This window comes from Chrysochloris asiatica, unplaced genomic scaffold (assembly GCF_000296735.1).
Source record: "Chrysochloris asiatica unplaced genomic scaffold, ChrAsi1.0 scaffold00004, whole genome shotgun sequence".
NCBI classification, from domain to species: Eukaryota; Metazoa; Chordata; class Mammalia; order Afrosoricida; family Chrysochloridae; genus Chrysochloris; species Chrysochloris asiatica.
In genome coordinates this window covers 32663574-32683232 of record NW_006408522.1, presented here as the reverse complement: position 1 = coordinate 32683232, position 19659 = coordinate 32663574, and the positions used below count along the sequence as shown (strand labels likewise).

Genomic DNA, 19659 nt, shown 5'->3' with positions numbered 1-19659 from the left:
TTATCTCTCATACTTTGGACATATAGTCAGTAGGGACCAGTCACTGGAGAAGGATATCATGTTTGGTAAGGTGGAGGTTCAGAGAAAAAGAGGAAGACTCCCAATGAGATGGATTGGCCAATTGGTAGCATTGATGGACTTAAACGTGACAACAGTAGTGAGGTTGGCCCAGGATCAGGCAGTGTTTTGTTCTGCTGTGCATAAGGTGGCTATGGGTAGGTACCGACTCGATGGCACCTAACAACAATAACTACCTTTACTTACTATGACCCAGGCTCTGTTATAGCTCTGTTCCTGAGTGAGGAAGAGCCATCTTTTTATGCTTCCCAGAGATTCCTTCTTAGGCTTCAGCCTATCTATCCTGATATCCCTTCACCAACAGTCCCCAGAAAGCCCACCTTTAGAATCTCCAGACTCAGCACATCCACCAGCACCAGCATCTCAAGATCCTCTGTCCTTCATTAAGACTCAACTCTCTGCCCTGTTCATCTAAAATGGATGAACTACCGTTTCTACCTCATCTCATCTACCTTTGTTCCATTAATTAAGCCTGCTGGCATCAGTTCAGTATTCAGTGGGGCTAGCATCATTCATTTTGATTCTCCTGTTTTTGAAGATGTAGACAGTCTTTGGAGCACTCACTGCTCCTACTTCCTCTCCAAGTGCCTCATTCAGCTCTTGGCTCTTCTGAAGAACAGAAAGGACACAGATACTAAATGAGACTGCCAGCTCTGCTGATGCTCTGGGTTTGATCTGACAACCCATCATTGTTCAGTGTTATGACTTCTAGGTGCTCTCATATTTAGGTCAGCATGGTTTATAAGATCCCAATTGCCTTGCACACATGGTGAGGTCTGTCCAGCCTCCTATCCTGGTCCCAACTCCAGGCTTTACCTTCACCTCCTTTAGGAAGACTTGAGTACAGAATCTGCCATCCACCATAATATTGGGGCAAATCAGGACGAGTCATCCAGCATTCTGTGGAGGTCTGGAAGATCCTGAAAGTAGCAAAGGGAAAAATTTAAGTGGGAGAAAAAGAAGCTCTAGAGATTCAGACTAATAAGGCTCTTATTGCCATGGGGATGAGAGGGTGCTTTGTGAAATGGCTGCTTAACTCCTAGGACAACTGGTCTTCAGTGTCCTGCTTCCAAGAGTCTTGAAGGCCTATTCTTAGTGCCAAGTGGTGTGTTGGGGGTTCCCATGAGGTTATACCTCATGGGTTTAGAGCCCTTCCTGGTCTGGGACCTTACCCCTTTGAGCTTCTCACCAGATTCTGCCTCTCTTGTCTTCTCCATTCTGAAGTCCTTCTTCACTGTAGTACTCCTCTACAAGCAGTTCCCCACCGGTGCCCTGGGCTGAGTTGAAGGTGGTGACTACTCGAGCAGGGATTCCCAGGCAGCGCAGCACTACATGGAATAGGGGCAGAGTGTCAGCAGGTGCCAGAGAGGCCTGGAACAGGGGCAGTCTGTAACTCTAGAATTATCAGGGCCTCCCCTGGGCAGGCCCTAGCTTAAATGCTAGGTGACATCGTGGAAGGAAGAGGGGCACAGTTACCAGGAAGTTAGCACTCAAGACTCCCAAGAGCCCCCAAGAACAGGACATATAAAGACTGATAAATAAGGTAAAACAAGTGATATAGCAACACAGAGTATATTAACAGGGCAAAGGTTGCAGAATCTATAACAGAGCACTGGGGGCTTACTGTACTGGGACAGGTGAGGGAAAGTTTCAGGGAAATGTGAGGTCAGGAGCAGAATTGACAGGTGGGCCCAATTTTGTTAAGGGGAAAAGAAGTTGGTTGGGAGGAGGTGCCTGGGACAAGTAGCTGGGCTCTTGACTAGATGGTGCATCTGAACCAGTTATGGTTGAGATGAAGGTGGGTGAGAGTGGAGGTTGTGCTTGCTTTATGGAGAAGCTGTCTCTTCCACATTGGTGACCAAAGGGTAGCCTGAGAGAAAGGGCAGGCCCTCTGGACAGTAGCCAAGATGACCTGTGGTGTGGCAGGCAGGCCTTCTCTGTACCTGTGCATGCTACAGCGGCCAATACCCAGGCCTGATTGTCATACACAGGCCGCCCTTGACCTGTGAGCCACTGTCGGAGGATGGGCACGCTGCCCCACAGCTTGGTCAGTAAGGCCTCTTCCTGAGTGAGCTGGGTCTGTGGAATAGGCAGGACACACTTCTCCTTGAAAGCATGCAGCTGTTTGGGAAAATGCGTGGATGTTAGTGTGAGTCCCACAGGCACCATAGCTTCCTGGTGGGTCTTCAGACATAGTGCACAGACCACATGCATCAAAACCACCTGATATCTGTGAATTATGCATGTTCCTGGACTCCACCCTAAACCCATTGGATGATAACCTCTAGGGGTGGGGTCTAGGAATCCTCCTTTTTAACAAGCCCTTCAACAGCAGGGGTTTGGGCACAATTTGACCATAGAGCTCAAGCCACAAAGAATAGTGTGATAGTAGCCCCTCCCTGTGCCCCCTAGTCATTAGGAGTTAGTCTCAGGGGTTCTTAACTTCCTGAACCCTGGCTCCTTTGAGGTCATTTGAACCTGTGTACTTGAGGCCTATTTAGTCTTTGCTTCCCCCATTGTGTCTCAGAGGGATATCCAGAGTTTCCCTTCAAGGGAAAATGGGAGCATGTTACTCCTGTGAAATACTTTTAGGGATTGTGGGAAAGGGCCAAGCTACTGTCATGGTCTGGATATTCCTGGGAATACGTTAGAAATAAAAACATCCCTTTAACCACCTTAACAGAAAACACTGGGTAAAATGGACCCTACCTGTCCTTCCGGAGTCCTGGTATGGCACTGTAGGATAAGCACTCGACTGACCACAAGGTCAATTTGAATCTCAAGGTCAGCGGTTCAAACTCACCAGCACCCTACACTGTGTCACTGTGAGTCAGAACCAACTTGACGGCACTTAACAACAACAACCTCTCCCTCTCAGACTGGGGCTAAGGAGAGGAGACTGGGAGAAGGAAGAGTCTTCTGAGGAAATCAAGGCCAATTTTAGCTCTTGGTTTTGTTTTGTTTTTTAACTTTTTATTATGAGTTGAGTGAAGGTTTACAGAATAGATGATCAGTTTTACATTCAACAAATCTTATACTTTATTTCATTTCAATGATTGCAATCCCCTCCGTGTAGTATCATTTATCTTACTTCCTGTGATTCTTGTTTCTATTCTACCTCCTTCCTAACTCTTCTGAACTTTGTCCTCAAGTAAATGCTGCCATTTTGATCTTGAATGGTTGATCATTCCATGGTGAGCACACCTTACTAGTGTTGTTGTCCCAACCTATATACCTATCTACCGCTTAGCTGAAAATTGAGCCATGAGGGTGAGTCCAGTGTCAGACCTAAAGGGTGACCAAGGGCCACAATCTCAGGGTCCTTCAGTCTCTTTCTGATCAGTAAATCTGGTCTTATATATATAATTTTGAATTCTGTTCCATATTTTACCTCTATTTACTTAGGACCTTCTAATGTGATCCCTTTTAGAAGAGCCCTTGGATTTTGTCTTCCACCCAGTCCTGAAAGATGATGTCTCCCTTTGTTTCTCTTGCCTCTGTGGGTGTTATAAAAATAAGAGTCCCTGAGTGACACAGTTAAACCCTAAACTACGAACCAAAACGTTGGCAGTTTAAACCCATTATTGAGAAAGGCACCTTGAAAGAAAGGTCTGGTGATCTGATTCTGAAAGTTCAGGGCCTTGAATGGAGTCATTCTACTCTGCATAGTCATGAGTCAGAATTGATTCAACAGCATCTGGTTTTCTGGTTTGTTGTTGTTAAGTGCCTTCGAGTCCGTTCTGACTAATAGAGACTCTGTATAGTGTTTCTGAAGGAGCTCTGGTAGCGTAGTGGTTACGAATTGGGCTGTGAACCTTAAGGTCAGCAGTTCGAAATTACCAGCTGATCCACGGGAGAAAGATGAGGCTTTCTGCTCCCATAAAGATTTACAGCCTCGGAAATCCTGTACAGGGTCGTTGTGGGTCAGAACTGACTCCACGGCACGTAACAACAGCAATAGGGTTTCTGAGGAGTGGCTGGTGAATGTGAAGCATCAACCTTGTGGTCCAGTTCAAACTGACCTTGCGGTCTAGTGCATTATCCCACAGCGCCGCACTAGGACTCTGGTTTTCTGGTTGGTGGGTGCCATCACCTGTCCTTTTCTCCTCCTCACTCAGACCTTTCTCCACGAACTGTCTCCCACAGCCCCGGAGGAGAAGATTTCCAGGACAACTGAGGTGAAGCAGATCTGTGGGAGGGTTCTTGTCTCATTTCCTCCCGACTTTGGCCTCCCCCCACTCCTCACTCACCAAGTCGCCCAATACCCGGGCAACATGCATCGGGTTGCTCCACTCTTTCACCTGCTTGTTTCTGCTCAGCAAGCCCAGGCTAAGGTCGATGACATGTCTCTCGAACTATAAGGACCAGACAGGGCCATGATGAAGGGTCTCCAGCTCAGGTATTCACCCCGAAAGACAGCCCTGTCATCTTGTCCTTTGCTGAGATTCCACCCTTCCTCCCTTACCTCCTGGTCCCTTCCCGGAGTTCTGGCTTCTCCTCCCTTCCATTGTGCCCCCTGGATTCTGTTTCAGACAGTTCAGTCCTTTGCTGATTCTCCCCACCCAGTAAGGTGTGAACCCTTGAGAACAAGGGCTATGTCCTTTCATTTTGTTTCTGTTGTTTTATATTTATTGAGTGCCTGCTGCTTCAGCCAGCATTGATCCAGGTGTGGAGAATGCAGATACAGCTCCTGATCATGGAAGACCACAGTTTAGGAGTGGAAAGGGACACCATTGTGGATTGAACTTGTTCCTCCAAAATATGTGCTATCAATTTCAACACCTAGATTTGTGGATGTAATCCCATTTGGGAATGGGATTTTCTATTTTATATTAATGAGGCCATATCAGTGCAGGGTGTGTTTTAAGCCAATCATTTTGGAGATATGCAAAGAACAGATGCAACACAGAAGCAAGGAAACACAACGGAGAAACATTAACCACACAAAAGAACCAAGGAAGAGAAACTAAGAGAGACAAGGACCTTCCTTACTCCAGAACTGACAGAACCTTCCCCTAGAGCTGATGCCTGAATTTAGACTTCTAGCCTCCTAAACTGTGAGAAAATCAATTTCTGTTCATCGAAGCCACCCACTGTGATATTCTTCTTATCAGCATCACTAGACAACTAAGATAGACCTACACCACTGAGAATATAGTAATGTGGCAAGGACTCTAGCAGCAATACCAACACAGAACAGACAACACAGACAGTGGCATGTTCCAGGGGATAAAGACGGAAAAGCTCCTTTAGACAGAGGGATCATTCAGTCTGTGTATTAAAGGGATATGGAGGAGCTGGAGCACTGGGGGAAGAAACATAGTGACTTGGTTGTGAAGGGTTTTATGTGACAAGCCAGAAGATTTGTTTTTATCCTGTAGACAATGAGGAGACAACAGAAATTTGATTTGCCTCAGTTTTTAGGAAGGTAACTGTGGTAGCCATCAAGGATGGCCTGACAATGACTTGAGGAAAGAAAGGTACCACAAAGTTGAAATTAACTAAAGAAATTGCCACAAGACCAGAGGCTAGTGGACCTGCCAGCTCTGGCCTGAACACTGAAAGTTATAGGATAGTCCCTGCCCTGTCCCCAATCTGGAGGCCCCCAATACCTGGCCAAAGTCCCAGGACTTTGTCTGGATGCAGTCAGACGTGCCTAAGTAGATGAGGCCATTCTGGTTCAACAAGTATTCCTCGCGTAGAGCCTCATTCTCCAGGAACACGGGATCGTCTGGTGAGAAGCAGGGTGGTGTTCTAGGTCTGCCCTCCATATCCAGGGCCTCTGCTCTCCTTGCTCAGTGGGTCAGATTTGGCTGCAGGCAGAACTCCTCACTCTAGAACCACTGGGACCTGGCCTTCTCACTGGTGGAGAACTGGTGAAGGGGGCTAGAGTCTCTGAATTAACCAAGGCACAGCCATCATGGTCAACCAGGCAGACTGTCAAATGCCTAGTTGTTCCAAAGAAAGTTGCAGCAAACAAGTGTTTCAGAAAAAACAATCATAGATTGGCAGGGTGGGTGCAAGAGAGATTTAGAGGGAGTGCTGGATCTGGGTGGAATGGAAGCCAGAACACTGGATGTGTCCAAGTGAACCCATGATTTCCACGGTCTGTTTGCTCCTGTTTTCCTCACCCAAGGGAGGGCACATGGAAGTCCACAGGTTTGGGACCAGGAGGAAAGTGGAGGCTTTTAAGGACATTCCTCACTCTAGGAAGCAGGGAGCTTTTGTGGAACTCTGCACTTGGTAGGTAGGTAAGTGGAGTGAGGGATTTTTAAACTGGCTCCTGGGGACTAGAAAGAGAAGAAGTCCCAAATCACACAGTGCAGCTATTGACTGCATCTTTCTTGGGTCCCCTAGATTCTAGGACGAGGGTACCCAAGGCAACAGAAGGTTGAAATAATAGAAGTGAAAAAGCCCTGAACAGATTAGTCCTGATCTTACAGAACTGTGTGTCCAAGGAGTCTTCTACCTTCACCCTCCAACTCAAGGCATCTCCATGAATTTAGTTCAACATCACTTCTTTGGAAATCACTTTAAACCCAGGTGTGATATTGATCCCAAGATCTGCAGGGTTCAGGAAGTAGATGTTGAGAGCACAGATAGTAGCAGCCTTCTCCTCTCTCCAGGGTGTGTCCCTTTTTTATAAACTTCCCAGTTTATGAATTGGACCCTGATTTTCATTACATGATATACATTTTCCTTTTGAATCTAGGAGAGTCTTATGTCTAAGTATGCTAAGATGGGACCGAGATGCCAGATGATCTCTGAAAATCGCTTCATTACCTAGTAAATGATCAGCGCCAACAACTCAACCCTACCAGGCAGACACCTCCACACACCTTTACACAGAGAGGCCTTACCCAGCAGGTCCATGCAAGCTGAGACCAAAAACAAGACTCCTGAAATGAGTCAAGATTGTGGCTTCCCTCTGCACTGAGCATTGTTTTACAATCGTCTTTGCTGTGTCTTTGTTCTGGCTGGAGGCACTGGGAGTGGACCCAGAGTCAGCCAGGCAGGTACACAACAGCCTCAGCTTGTGCGGGAAATGGCTTTAGGATTTTTCTTCCAGTATGTGGAATGCCATGGGTCTCCTTGAAGTTGAAAGAGCACAGAATTCACACTTATCCACTTGGATCCAGGGGACATTGTTGTTGTTAGCAGCTGTTGAGTTGGCCCCAACTCATAGCAACCCATGCACATAACACAAAATACTGCCTAGTCCTGCACTATCCCCATGATTGGTTATGGATTGGACCGTTGTACTCCATAGGGTTTTTCATTGACTGTTTTTCAGAAGTAGATCACAAGACCTTTTTTCAGTCTGGAAGCTCTGCTGAAACCTGTTCATCATAGCAACACACAAGCCTCCACTGACAACAGACAAGTGGGAAGTGCACAGGAGGTGCAGTGACCAGGAATACAATCCAGGTCTCCCACATAGAAGGTGAGAATCCTACCACAGAGTCATCACTGCCCCCATAAATGGACATTAGTTTCCACCGATTGTTCCACTTTGGAGCAGGAAAGAAGGGCTTGAATTGAGAATGGGGGTGGCCTCCTGAAGGAGAGAACTGGAGAACCCCATTCTAGCGAGGTAAGAGAAGTGGAAAGGCAGAATCCACAGATTCATGTACCATAGAGAATGAAAGTAAGGAAATGGGGTTCTTAAACAGAACTCTCATTTTCATTATATTATGTGCATTTCCAAATCTGGGAAAGTCCCATTTCCAAGAATGGGACTTGTAGAAACCTGGGAAGATCCCTTTTACTTTTCCATGTTTGCTCCTCTTTTGCAGCCCTACCTTGTAATAAGGGTTCCTTCTCGGCTGGTGCTAAAACTCTTGAAGAGGCCTGTGTGCTTATTGTCTGGGGTAGGAGAGGGAGAGGAATGTTCCCCATTCCTCCAAAGAAGATTTCAGGGAGCTCAGGAGACTACAGTAGATGTTGGCAGATTTGAAAAGGAAAGAGTCATTAGAATGCAGAGATAGAGAAGACATTGGGTCAATAAAAACCAATGGCTCTTTCTAGATAAAATAGTCCAGTCACTGCTAGGGCTGCTCTTTGCCAGAGATGGCCACTGGAGGACACCTGACCCCAAGGCAGCACACTCATAGGCTGGCTGAGCTACTGACCAAACAGGTGGAGAGAAGTTGAGAGAGGAAACTAGAAGACAGACTTGGGGTAGATTTTTTGTGAAGCTGATGAAGCTGAACCTTCAGAGCCCCTCACTGGTACAGCCCCATCAAAGCCTGGGAGGAACCTTGCTGTTGTTATTGTTGTTAGCCATTGTTGACTAGCTCTGATCCATGGTGGCACAATGTACAATAGGACAAATCACCAGTCCTGCACCATCCCTATGATTGCTTGCAGATCCAACTGTTGTGATCCTCAGGGCTTTTGGAGGCCAGTTTTCAGAAGTAGATAGCCAGGCTTTTATTCCTAGTCTAGAAGCTCTACTGAAACCTCTTCAGCATCTTAGCAACACACACATTTCTGCTGACATATAGATGGTGGCTGCACCTGAACTGCATTGGCGAGAGAGGATCACTGGTGGCACAGTGTTAAGTGCTCAACTGCTAACCAAAAGGCTGGCAGTTTGAAATCAGTAGGCACTCTTTGGGAGACAGATGTGGCAGTCTGCTCCCATAAAGATTCACAACTTTGGAGATCCTATACAGTCATTGTACTCTCACCTATAGGGTCACTATGGGTCAGAACCAATTCACTGGCAACAAGTGGATTCTCCCCTATGGAAGACTAGAATTCTACCCATGAATTTCTGGGAGGAGTACTAGCCATTCAAAACTTTATATTCTTTTTTTAAAAGAAGGCTATTCAAATTACATAGGCTTCAAATCTCACAAAGCCTAGATTCATACTGTCAGCAGAGTAAGGGAACCCAAAGAGAAAGAGAGAGGTGCATTCCTCAGGCTGCCGTAATTCCTAAAGAACTTTGCAGTTCTTGCTCCTGTTGCTGTTAGGTGCCATCGAGTCGGTACCAGCTCATAGCAACCCTATGTACAACAGAACAAAGCACTGCCTGATCCTGGGCCAACCTCACAACTATTGCCACGCTTGAGCCCATTGATGCTGCCACTTGGCCAATTCACCTCATTGGGGGTCTTTCTCTTCCTCTTTTTTTCTAACCCTCCACCTCACCAAACATGATATCCTTCTCCAGCGACTGGTCCCTCCTGACAATATGTCCAAAGTATGAGAGATGAAGTTTGGCCATATTTGCTTCCAAGGAGCACTCTGACTGCACTTCTTCCAACACAGATCTGTTGGTTCTTTTGACAGTCCATGGCACTTTCAATATTCTTCTTCAACACCATAACTCAAAAGCATCAATTCTTCTATGATCTTCCTTATTCACTGTCCAGCTTTCACATGCATATGAGGTTATTGAAAATACCATGGCTTAGGTCAGATGCACCTTAATCCAGTTCTTCTGTCAGTTTGTTGTACTGTGGTGGCTTATCAGTTGCTGTGATTCTGGAAGCTATTTTAAATACCAACGGGGTCACCCATGGTGGACAAGTTTCAGAGGAGCTTCCAGACAAAGACAGACTAGGAAGTAGGAGTAACAAACTACTTCCAAATGATTAGTCAATGAAAACCTTAAGAATAGCAGAGAAACACTGTCTTGCCCCTGTACTCTTACAAAAAAAAAAAAAAAAATCTCTTTCCATAAAGTGATTTCAGTGAGTCTCTATTTCTGTGATCAAAACAGCCTGAGTCAGCACCAGGGCTGAGTGGTGAGAGAAGATTTTGCTTTAAGTTAGAAGTCCCGATTTATTTCTTCCATTAGTGACACCAAGACAAGTCCCTACATCTAACAAACTATCCTTCCAGCAAGAAGGCACCAGCAATAACATCGAATGAGTTGCCCTAGGGCCTGGGGCATCAGCTCCCTGTCACAGCTGTACCTTAGTGCTGGAGTTCATGATGATCCAGTCCCAAACTTACCTTTATTCCAGGGATTAAAGAGCAGTATGAACTGGCCCAGTGGGTGTTTCTTCTTGCCAGAGACCTGCAGCAGGAGTGAGTAATAGCCAATAATGGCATCTGCGGGCGTCGTCACAGCAATGGTCCAGGACTGGGCATCTCTCTCCTTTACCATTGCACTCCACCACTTTTGATCGCCCAGACTGGAGATGGGGAATGTGACTTTAGTCCTATTGTCCTTGGAAGGCTGCTCTCCTGCAGACACATAGTGATGAACCTATCATTTGACTTTTTGACTACAACTCAGAGTAATAAAGTTAGAGTGTTACAAAGTTGGAAGAGATGTAAATTGGTTTGGGGTAGAAAGAATATCCAGGAGTATGTCTACGGAGGTATAAAGGGTGAAGATGGGTTATTAGCACCCGTGGACCTATATCTAAAAAGGTTCATAATCTAGAAAATGGGCAAAATAATAGTACCTGCTTCATAGGGCCCATGTGAGGAGTCAATGAGATATTGCATGTAAAGTACTTGGCCCCAAATCTCACATGTAGTACAGATTCAATAAATAATAACAATTAGATCCCACTGAGGCTTCTCCAGAAAGTTGATCTGGTTACAATGAAAAGGGGACCTTCTTGTGATAATGCTACCGAGCAGCTTCTGAATCATAATGTTACTGTTGTAAAGTGCTGTCACACTGGTTCCGACTCATAGTGACCCTGTATAGGGTTTCTGAGGAGAAGCTGGTGGGTTTGAACAGCTGGTCTTGCAGTTAGTGGTCCAGTGTTTATCCTATGGTGCCACACCAGGACTCCTGAATCATCATAAGCAATAGTTATTATACACAGTATCTCATGGCAACTGCGCAACAGCCCTGCCACATGGGTAGGACTTCCTTGAGGCCCAAGTACAGTATGAGACATTTGCCCCTTGAGGATCATTTTCTCTGATGGGGTGCTAGAATGAGAAAATCTGGTATTGCTGCCAAAGGGCTCAGCTCCACTTACCAGTTTGTGCAACAAGGGTCACCTTCTTCAGGACAGGCAGAAATGTGTGGATTGGGGCATGGAAATGCAGGATGAGGGTGAAGGGCTGCCCTCTCCTTACAATTAGGCACTGGGAGCTGATGGCCTTGGTGTGGTGCTCCTCATTGTTTCTTACTGTCTGGAAGTCACAGCTCTTGATACCCAGAGCTACTGTGAAGATGACAGAAATCAGGGAAATTGGTAAATGTAACAAAACAAGTAGAAGTAGAAAGGGAAGGCAATATATTGTAAGAAGGAAGTTGACAAAAACTGATGGAAACAGGGGAAGACACTGGGAGGTGTGCAAGAGTTAAAGGCAACAGAAGTAAATACTATTATACATATAATCCTATAATAATGGCAATCTTATGGAACCCTGGTGTGGTACTGTTGGATAAACACTATACTGCAAGGTCAGTTTAAATGGCAAGGTCAGAGGTTCAAACTCACCAGATGCTCCTTGGAAACACATATAGGGTCACTATGAGTAGAATTGACTGGACAGCAATTAACAACAACAACAATGGTAATCTATGAGTAGATGCATGAATAGGTTCAAAGGCTGAACAGGTGTAGGAGGGAGTGGAAGTATACCCAGAAATATATATAGGATTGACAGAAGATATTTGTACATGTGTATTTACTTTTGCTGCAAAATATCCCTGAGTGTGGTGGAGCATACAGAAGGCAAAGTTATGAAAACTTGTGAGACATAACCAAACACCATGAGGGAATGAGTTGCTGGGTCTGAGGTTCTCAGGACCACAGTCTCTGGGGACACCAAAGTCAATGTGCATAACAGACCACACAGAAAATGTTCTTCATCCTACTTTGGTGAGTAGCAATGGGGGTCTTTAAAACTTCACGAGTGGCCATCAGAGGTGTAATTATTGGTCTCTCCCTCTCCAGAGAACAGAAGAGTAAAGAAAATCAGAGATGATGGAAACAACTAGTCCAGTGGACTAATGATCCATGTGAACCTCAGCCTCCACAACTCTGAGACCAGAAGAACTAGATGATGTCTGGCTATCACTGCCAACTGCTCTGAAAGGGATCACATAGAAGGTCCTGGATAGAGTAGGAGAAAATGTGGAACAAAACTCAAAACCATAAGAAACAGGTAGAACCCCTGAGATTAAGGCCTGTAGTCACTCTTAAGGTTTGGAAAGGAAAATTCATCCTCATGGCTCAATTTTCAATGAAGCATTAGACAGGTTTATAAAGGGAACAGTAATATCAGTGAAGTATACATACCTTAGAATAATTAACCATTTGAGATTATATATATATATAAAAAGGCAGCATTTACCCAAAGACAAAGTGTGGGAAAGTTAAGAAAGAAGGAAGAATGGAAACAGGAAACACAGGGAGGAAATGGGATAAATGATATTGAAGGGATTGTAATCAATTAGATGAAACAAAATATGTATGAATTGATGAATATAAAACTGATGATCTGTTCTGTAAATCTTTACTCAACTCACAATAAGAAGTTAGAAAAAAGCAAAGCAAAGCAGAGACTTTGGAGTCAGAGACCAGGATTCAAATCGTTGGCTCAACTACTTACCAGTTGTGCAACTTTAGTCAATTAACTTAACCACTTTGAGCTTCAGTTTTCTGTTCCTTAGAACAGCAGAGCTGTTATGAGGATTTAATAAAGTAATGTATCTAATACACTTAGCATTGTGCCAAACAGTTGTTATAAATTGCTGGCAAGTTTGCTTCGACTCATACATACCTTATATATAACAGAATAAAATATTGCCAGGGTACATAACAGGACTGTTATTATTGTTGTTGTTAGTAAGAATAATGTTTGTTCTAATCATTGACCTCATTTTCTGGTCCCAGTCCAAAATTCAGAATCTTTCTCACCCTTATTCATTATTTTCTTATAAAACAATCAGATAATTTTTAGAGCTAGTTTTGAAATCAGTGGGTCCAATTTTGCTGTTTCACAGATAAGAAGAATGGGGACCAGAAAGGGCATCAGACACACTTGTAGGTTCACCAAGTCCACAGCACCATGCAGTCCAGAAAAATTCTACAAGGACAGGAACAAAGAGTATTATGAAACCCTATCAGTCAATTCTTATTTTAAAGAGGTGGTGGTGGGGGAGGGGGGGAGATAAAAGCAAGGAATAAATAAGTCAAAAGATGTTCAATGGATAGATTTTTAGAAAAACACAATCTAACTAAACTAACACAGCTTGAAGTAGAAAAGTTGAACAGACCTATAACAAAAGAAGAAATTGATCAGGTAATTTGAAAAAAAAAAAAAAACTCCCAACAACAAAAAAGTCTTGGTCAAGATTTGCTTTACTTTCCTGGAGAATTCTACCAGACATTCAGAGAAGAGCTGACACCAATTTTACTCAAACTATTCTAGAACATAGAAAAGAATGGAAAATGCCTGAATATATTTAATGAAGCAAGCATAACCCTCATACCCAAAACCAGGCAAAGATCAATATCCCTCATAAACATAGATGCAAATATTCTCAATAAAATCCTAGCCAATAGAATTCAGCAACATATCAATAATAATAATAATACAGGGGTGAAGCTTGATGATGGATCAGGGAGAACTGCAGTGAGGACCTCCGACAGCAATAATACAGAATACCAGATGAAGGAGGTTCAGGGGATGGTCACAGAACTCTGAATTACATATAAAGGAATATTTAGAAAGTTTGAAGGCTTATAGCCAGTGGAATTTTTAGTGGAAACAAGAAATCTATAATTTTCTGATTGGCTGGCCTCAGTGGCTCCCAGAGTGTCCATCTTGGGCAAGATGGAGCTGGGTGGGATCAGAGCCACAGCTAACGCCTGACACATACTCAGAGATAAAGGTATGGACATTCTCTCTCTCTTTTTTTCTTTTTTTCTCTGTTCACTGGACTCTTACTGGCTGTGTACTTCTATTCTGGTGACTAGAGATGGTGCTTGAGCAAGTAGACAACCTCTCCACCCCCAGAGAGTTCTAATACGTATGCTCACAGATCTGCTCAGAATTTAAAGGGAAAGGATCCCCTTAAAACCAAATGGCAGAGCAAAATGGCCACAGCCAGTCCTGAACTGTTAATCACTAGGAAAAAGGCCTGAACGGAGGTTGTGGAGTGAGAGACAGATTTAAAAAGGAAACAGGCTAAAAATTAAATCCTGAGTTACATCATAATGACCAACAATGGCATCTTGAAATTTCTCAGGCAGCCTTGAGGGCAAGAAGCTGAGAGAGGGAAATTAAAGTCATACTCATATTTTGCTACAGAATTTTGTTTTTCTCTTCTCTCTTTTTTGTCTTTTTTGTTGTTGCTGTTTTGGTATTTTTTGGTCCCCTCTGTGGTGCTGTTGGTTAATGCACTGGATTGCAAAGTCAGTTTGAACTCCAAGATTGGTGGTTTAAGCTCACCAGGTGCTCCTTGGAAACCCTATACAGGGTTTCTATAGTTCGGAACCAACTCAATGGTACTTAACAACAACAACATTTACGGGGCTCTTTCCTCCCTACATTACCCAAGAAGAGACAGCAATTGTGGTCATACAGTCAAGCTACAATCACACCCTATAAAATTCCACCATCCAGGCAAGAACCAATACCGGCTGCCATAAACCAGGTAGGCAGCCAATGCCTGCAATAGTTACTCTTAGTTGAGTAATAAGAACAGTGAAAAGGGAAGCCCATCTCCTGATCACATCTACTTGGAGGCAATCAGAAATCATAATAAAATATCAACACACATTCATCTAATTATTAAGGTCACAGCTAGCTACTGAATATGTCCAAGAAACAGATGACTATTAAGCACATGTAGAGAAACAAGATAAAGTGACTGAAACAAATGACCTAGAGGTAGACCTAGATTTCACATTGGAAGTAGGGCAGGCTTTGGAAATGCCTGAGAAGGAATTCAGAAAAATGATAATGAAATGTATCAAAAAACAAAACAAAACAAAACCCACAAAACATCATGATCAAGTAAGAGTCATACCCTAGAAGTAAGGGTGGTTCAATATTAGAAAACTAATCAGTGTAATCTACCATATAAATAAAAGAAAGGAAAATAACTACATTATCATATTGATTACTGCAGAAAAAGCATTTGACAAAATTCAACATTCATTTCTGATAAAAACGCTCAACAAAGTAGGAATTGAAGGGAAATTCCTCAACATAATTAAGAGCATATATACATATCCAACAGCCAACATCACACCCAGTGGATAGAAACTGAAAGTATTCATGTGCAAATAGGAACCAGACAAGAATGTCCTTATCACCACTCCTATTCAATATTGTGTTGGAAGTATTAGCCAAAGCTATACTGCAAGAAAGGGAGATTAAAGTCATCCAATTTGGCAAAAAAGAAATAAAACTCTTTCTATTTGCAGATGATATGATCCTATACATAGAAAAAAGAAAGTCACCGGAACTCATCGAAAGATTCAGCAAAGTAGCAGAGTACAAGATCAATATACAAAAATCATCCTGATTCCTCTCTACTAATAAACACAACTCTGAAAAGGAAATGAGGAAAATACCATTTACAATAACCTCCCAAAAGATGAAATACTTAGGAATAAATCTAACCAGAGAAACAAAAGACCTATACAAAGAAAACTACAAAACACTACTACAAGAAACCAAGAGAGTTGCAAAAATGGAAGAATATACCATGTTCATAGATAGGAAGACTTAACATTGTGAAAATGTCAACACTGTCCAAAGTAATCGATAGATACAACACAATCCCAACCTAGATTCTAACAACATTCTTTAAAGAAATAAAAAAACTGTTCACTAACTTTATGTGGAAAGGAAAGAAACCCTGGATAAGCAAAGCATTATTTAAGAAGAACAAAGTTGGAAAGCTCTCACTCCCTGATTTCAAAATTTACTACATGGCCATGGTGGTCAAAACAGCCTGATACTGGTACAACAAAAGACACATAGCTCAATATAATAGAATTGAGAACCCAGAAGTAAATCCATCCATATACAGTCAGCTGATCTTTGACAAAGAGGCAAAATATATTAAACGGAAAAGAGATAGTTACCAACAAATGGTACTAGAAAAACTGGAAATCCATTTGCAGGAGAATGAAACAAAATTCATATCTCACACCATATACAAAAACAAACTCAATGTAGTTTAAAGACCGAGAACTATAAAGATCATCAATGAAAAAATAGGGACAAACTTAGGGGCTCTAATACATGGCATAAATATACTATCAAACATTACTAAAAACACACAAATAGTAGAAGATAATACAGATGACTGGGACCTCCTAAAAATCTGGCGCTTACATGTATCCAAAGATATCACCCAAAGAGTAAAAAGGGAGCCCGCAGACCAGGGAAAATTTTTGCAATGACATGTCAAAAAAGGAATTAATCTATAAAATTTATAGAAAACTACACCTCTACATGAAAAAGACAAATAACCCAATTTAAAAAGGGCACAGGACATGAACAGACACTTCACTAAGAAAGACCTTCAGGCACCCTATAAACATGAAGAATGATCATTAGACATTGTTGTTGTTGTAAAGTGTCATCGAGTCAGTATTGACCCATAGCAACCCTGTCTAGGGTTTCTGAGGTGAGCTTGAACTGCTGAGTTTGCAGTTCAAAGGGCTTTGCAGTCTCGTACATTAACCCACATTGCCACACCAGGACTCCCATTAGGCATTAGAGAGATGCAAATCAAAGCAAAAATAGCAAAGTTAAAAAACAAAACAAAAAACCCAGAAAACAAATGCTGGTGAGGTGTGGAAACACTGGGACTTTCCAGCAGGTGGGACTATAAAATGGTTCAACCACTGTAGAAAATAGTATGGCACTTCTTCAGAAAATTGGAATTAGAAATACCTTATGACCCAGCAATTCTACTTGGTAGGACACGAGCCAGGACACGAATAGATATGTGTACACAGATGTTCATGGCAGCACTATTCACAATAGCAAAGAGATGGAGACAGCCTAAGTGCCCATCAATGGAAGAATAGATAAACAAACTTTGGTACATACACACAATGGAATACTATGTGATGTTGAAAGCTAATGATGAAATCTATGAAACACCTCATAACATGGATGAACCTAGAGGATATTATGCTGAGTGAAATTAGTCAATCACAAAAGAACATATATTGTATGAGATCATTGTTGTCAAAACTCAAGAAAAGATTTTCATACTAAAAGAAACAATATTTGATGCTTCTGAGGGGTAGGAGGGAATGGAGAGTAATTCACTGGCTAGAGGGAAGACATATGTTAACTCAGGTGGCAGGTGGGGCAACACACCCCATGCAACAAAAGGGAGGTTGGCAGAGAATAATGAAGACAGATAAAGACACAGGAAGTGAGGTATGCAAGGGCTAAAGGGAATAGAGGTAAATAGTGACATATGTGCAACCTTGGAAAAACAATGTTCTGCAGGTAGAAACATGGATGGAGACACATACTGAATGGGTATGGAAGGAAGAATGGTATATATCTCACAAATACATAAGAGTTTGAAAGAGAATATTGGTACATGGGCACTTACCTTTCCTGCAAACACAACTATGAATGTGGTGGAGCATACAGTGGACAAAATGATGAAACTTTCTTAGATATTATTAAATATCTTAAAGCATTGATTTGCTGGACCTGGAGGCTCAGGACCATAGTCTCAGGGGACTATGGTCAACTGGCATAATATAGTCCACAAAGGCAATTTTCTACATTCTACTTTGGTGAGTAGCATCTGGGATCTTAAAAGTTCATAAATGGCCGTCTAAGGTGCAGCTATTGTTCTCGCCATGTGTGGAAGAAAGAGTGATGAGAATTGAAGAGGCTTGGAATCAACTAGTTCAACAGATTAATGGAACATTAATCTTCTGAGACCAAAAGAACTAGATGGTGCCTGGCTACCACTACCAACTCCTCTGAAAGATATCACATTAAATAAAGTGGGTCTTAGATAAAATGGGAAAGAAGGTGGAACAAAGCTCAAAATTATTTTTAAAACAAGAAAAAAAAGAGACCAAGCTTACTAGTCAGAAAGAGACTGGAGGAACCTGAGACTATAGCCCTCAACCACCCTTCAGGTCTGGAAATGAACTCACCCTCATGGCCCATCTTTCAGCCCAGCAGTAGCAAAGTATAGAGGGGGATAACAACACTAGTAAGGTATGCTCACTATGAATGATGTAGCAGTCAGTCATTCAAATCAAAAGGGCAACATTACCTAAGGACAAAATTGAAAAGGGATGGGAAGGTGGGGGGAATGGAAATACAAACCATAGGGAGGAAGCAGGATAACTGTTGTTGTATGGAGGGGTTACAACCATTGAGATGACACAAAATGTATGGCTTGTTGAATGTAAAACTGATGATCTTGTTTGTAAACCTTCACTCAATTCACAAAAAGTTAAAAAAAAAATGTTCAGCCAAGTCCAAGATGAGGTACAAGACTGAGCCCCTACCCTCAACCCCACCCCACTGCCCTGTGAGAAATGTTGTGGATACCCAAGATACAGCCTAGGTCCTTCTTGGTTATGAGGTCACTGGTGAGTTATCATGAGTGCTTACTGACAAACACTCAAGAAATCTAATCTGTACTCATTTTAGCAAGAGTGAGGCTTTTAAATTCTATTTTACAAAATCTGGTGCCAAACCCAGAAGACAGGGTCAGACACGCCATGTGGGTGTTTTGCAAAGCATTTTATTCTCCTAGCTCAAGAAAGTCCCCTCCTCCCCTTCCTCATTGACTGAGAACTATGGGGTTAACAATCTTTCCCTTGATGGTAGCAGTCTTATTTAAATTTCCTAGTCATCAAACAGGTTCTTCCCCTCTCCCAATTCATCCCTGCTCACATACTCCAAATGCATAGGCCACTTTTGATATGTTAATCAACAATCTATGTCTGGTCTAGCAATTTCCTGGACACCCCTTATTTCTGAAGATGGATCATAATTAAGAATTTATTTCTCACAACCCCACTCCTACCCCCAATTTAATTCCTCTTGCATCAAAGGTGTCACTTCCTTTTCATTCCTTTGATGGCAGATGGCCACTGAGGCTCTCTTTGAGTGAAAGGCAGCCTGTAGTTTTGGCACTTGCTCAGCTGTTGGGACAGAGAAGCCATAGTTTCTGCTTGCAGGTGTGTCCTACTTTGGGAACATTTTTCACTCTGGGGGTAAAATCCTTTAGCACCAAGATAGGTCTTGGCAAATTTAGGATACTCCTACTTTGAATTTCCCTCAATATCAAATTTTTCTGAATTAGAACTCAAGAATAAAGAGTAAGGCTGAATAAAGAAGAAAAACAGCTCATCCACTCTACTTTTTCTTTAATTAATGATGGAGATGATAGAAAATGCCAATGTTATAAAATTAGGTGGAAGAAACTGACATTATTGAACATGAAAACATATGATAGCATGAATAGAAGGTGTAAGAAATAACTCTTGGGGTGGGTGAGGGGACGGAGGGGAAGGTGGAGCACAGGGCAGGGATTAGACACAGGATAGTTTGGGTGCTGGGGAGGGAGAAATATACAAGTAGGGAAGGGGAATGGAAGAACAAAGCAGATGGGAGAACAATTAGACAGGT

At 42.7% G+C, this 19659-nt stretch overlaps 1 protein-coding gene across 1 annotated transcript in view; it reads right to left on the bottom strand.

Moving 5' to 3' along the window:
* Positions 1-11930, bottom strand: part of EPB42 (erythrocyte membrane protein band 4.2) — a 28812-nt gene extending 16882 nt beyond the window's left edge. The window contains exons 1-8 of the mRNA XM_006831886.1: positions 11885-11930; positions 11037-11225; positions 10048-10281; positions 5691-5809; positions 4329-4433; positions 2022-2199; positions 1268-1406; positions 895-998 (exon numbers count right to left, since the gene is read on the bottom strand). Of these exons, the coding sequence (XP_006831949.1) occupies positions 895-998; positions 1268-1406; positions 2022-2199; positions 4329-4433; positions 5691-5809; positions 10048-10281; positions 11037-11225; positions 11885-11930 (1114 nt within the window). The remainder of the gene's footprint in view (positions 1-894; positions 999-1267; positions 1407-2021; positions 2200-4328; positions 4434-5690; positions 5810-10047; positions 10282-11036; positions 11226-11884) is intronic.
* Positions 11931-19659: the final 7729 nt, after the last annotated feature.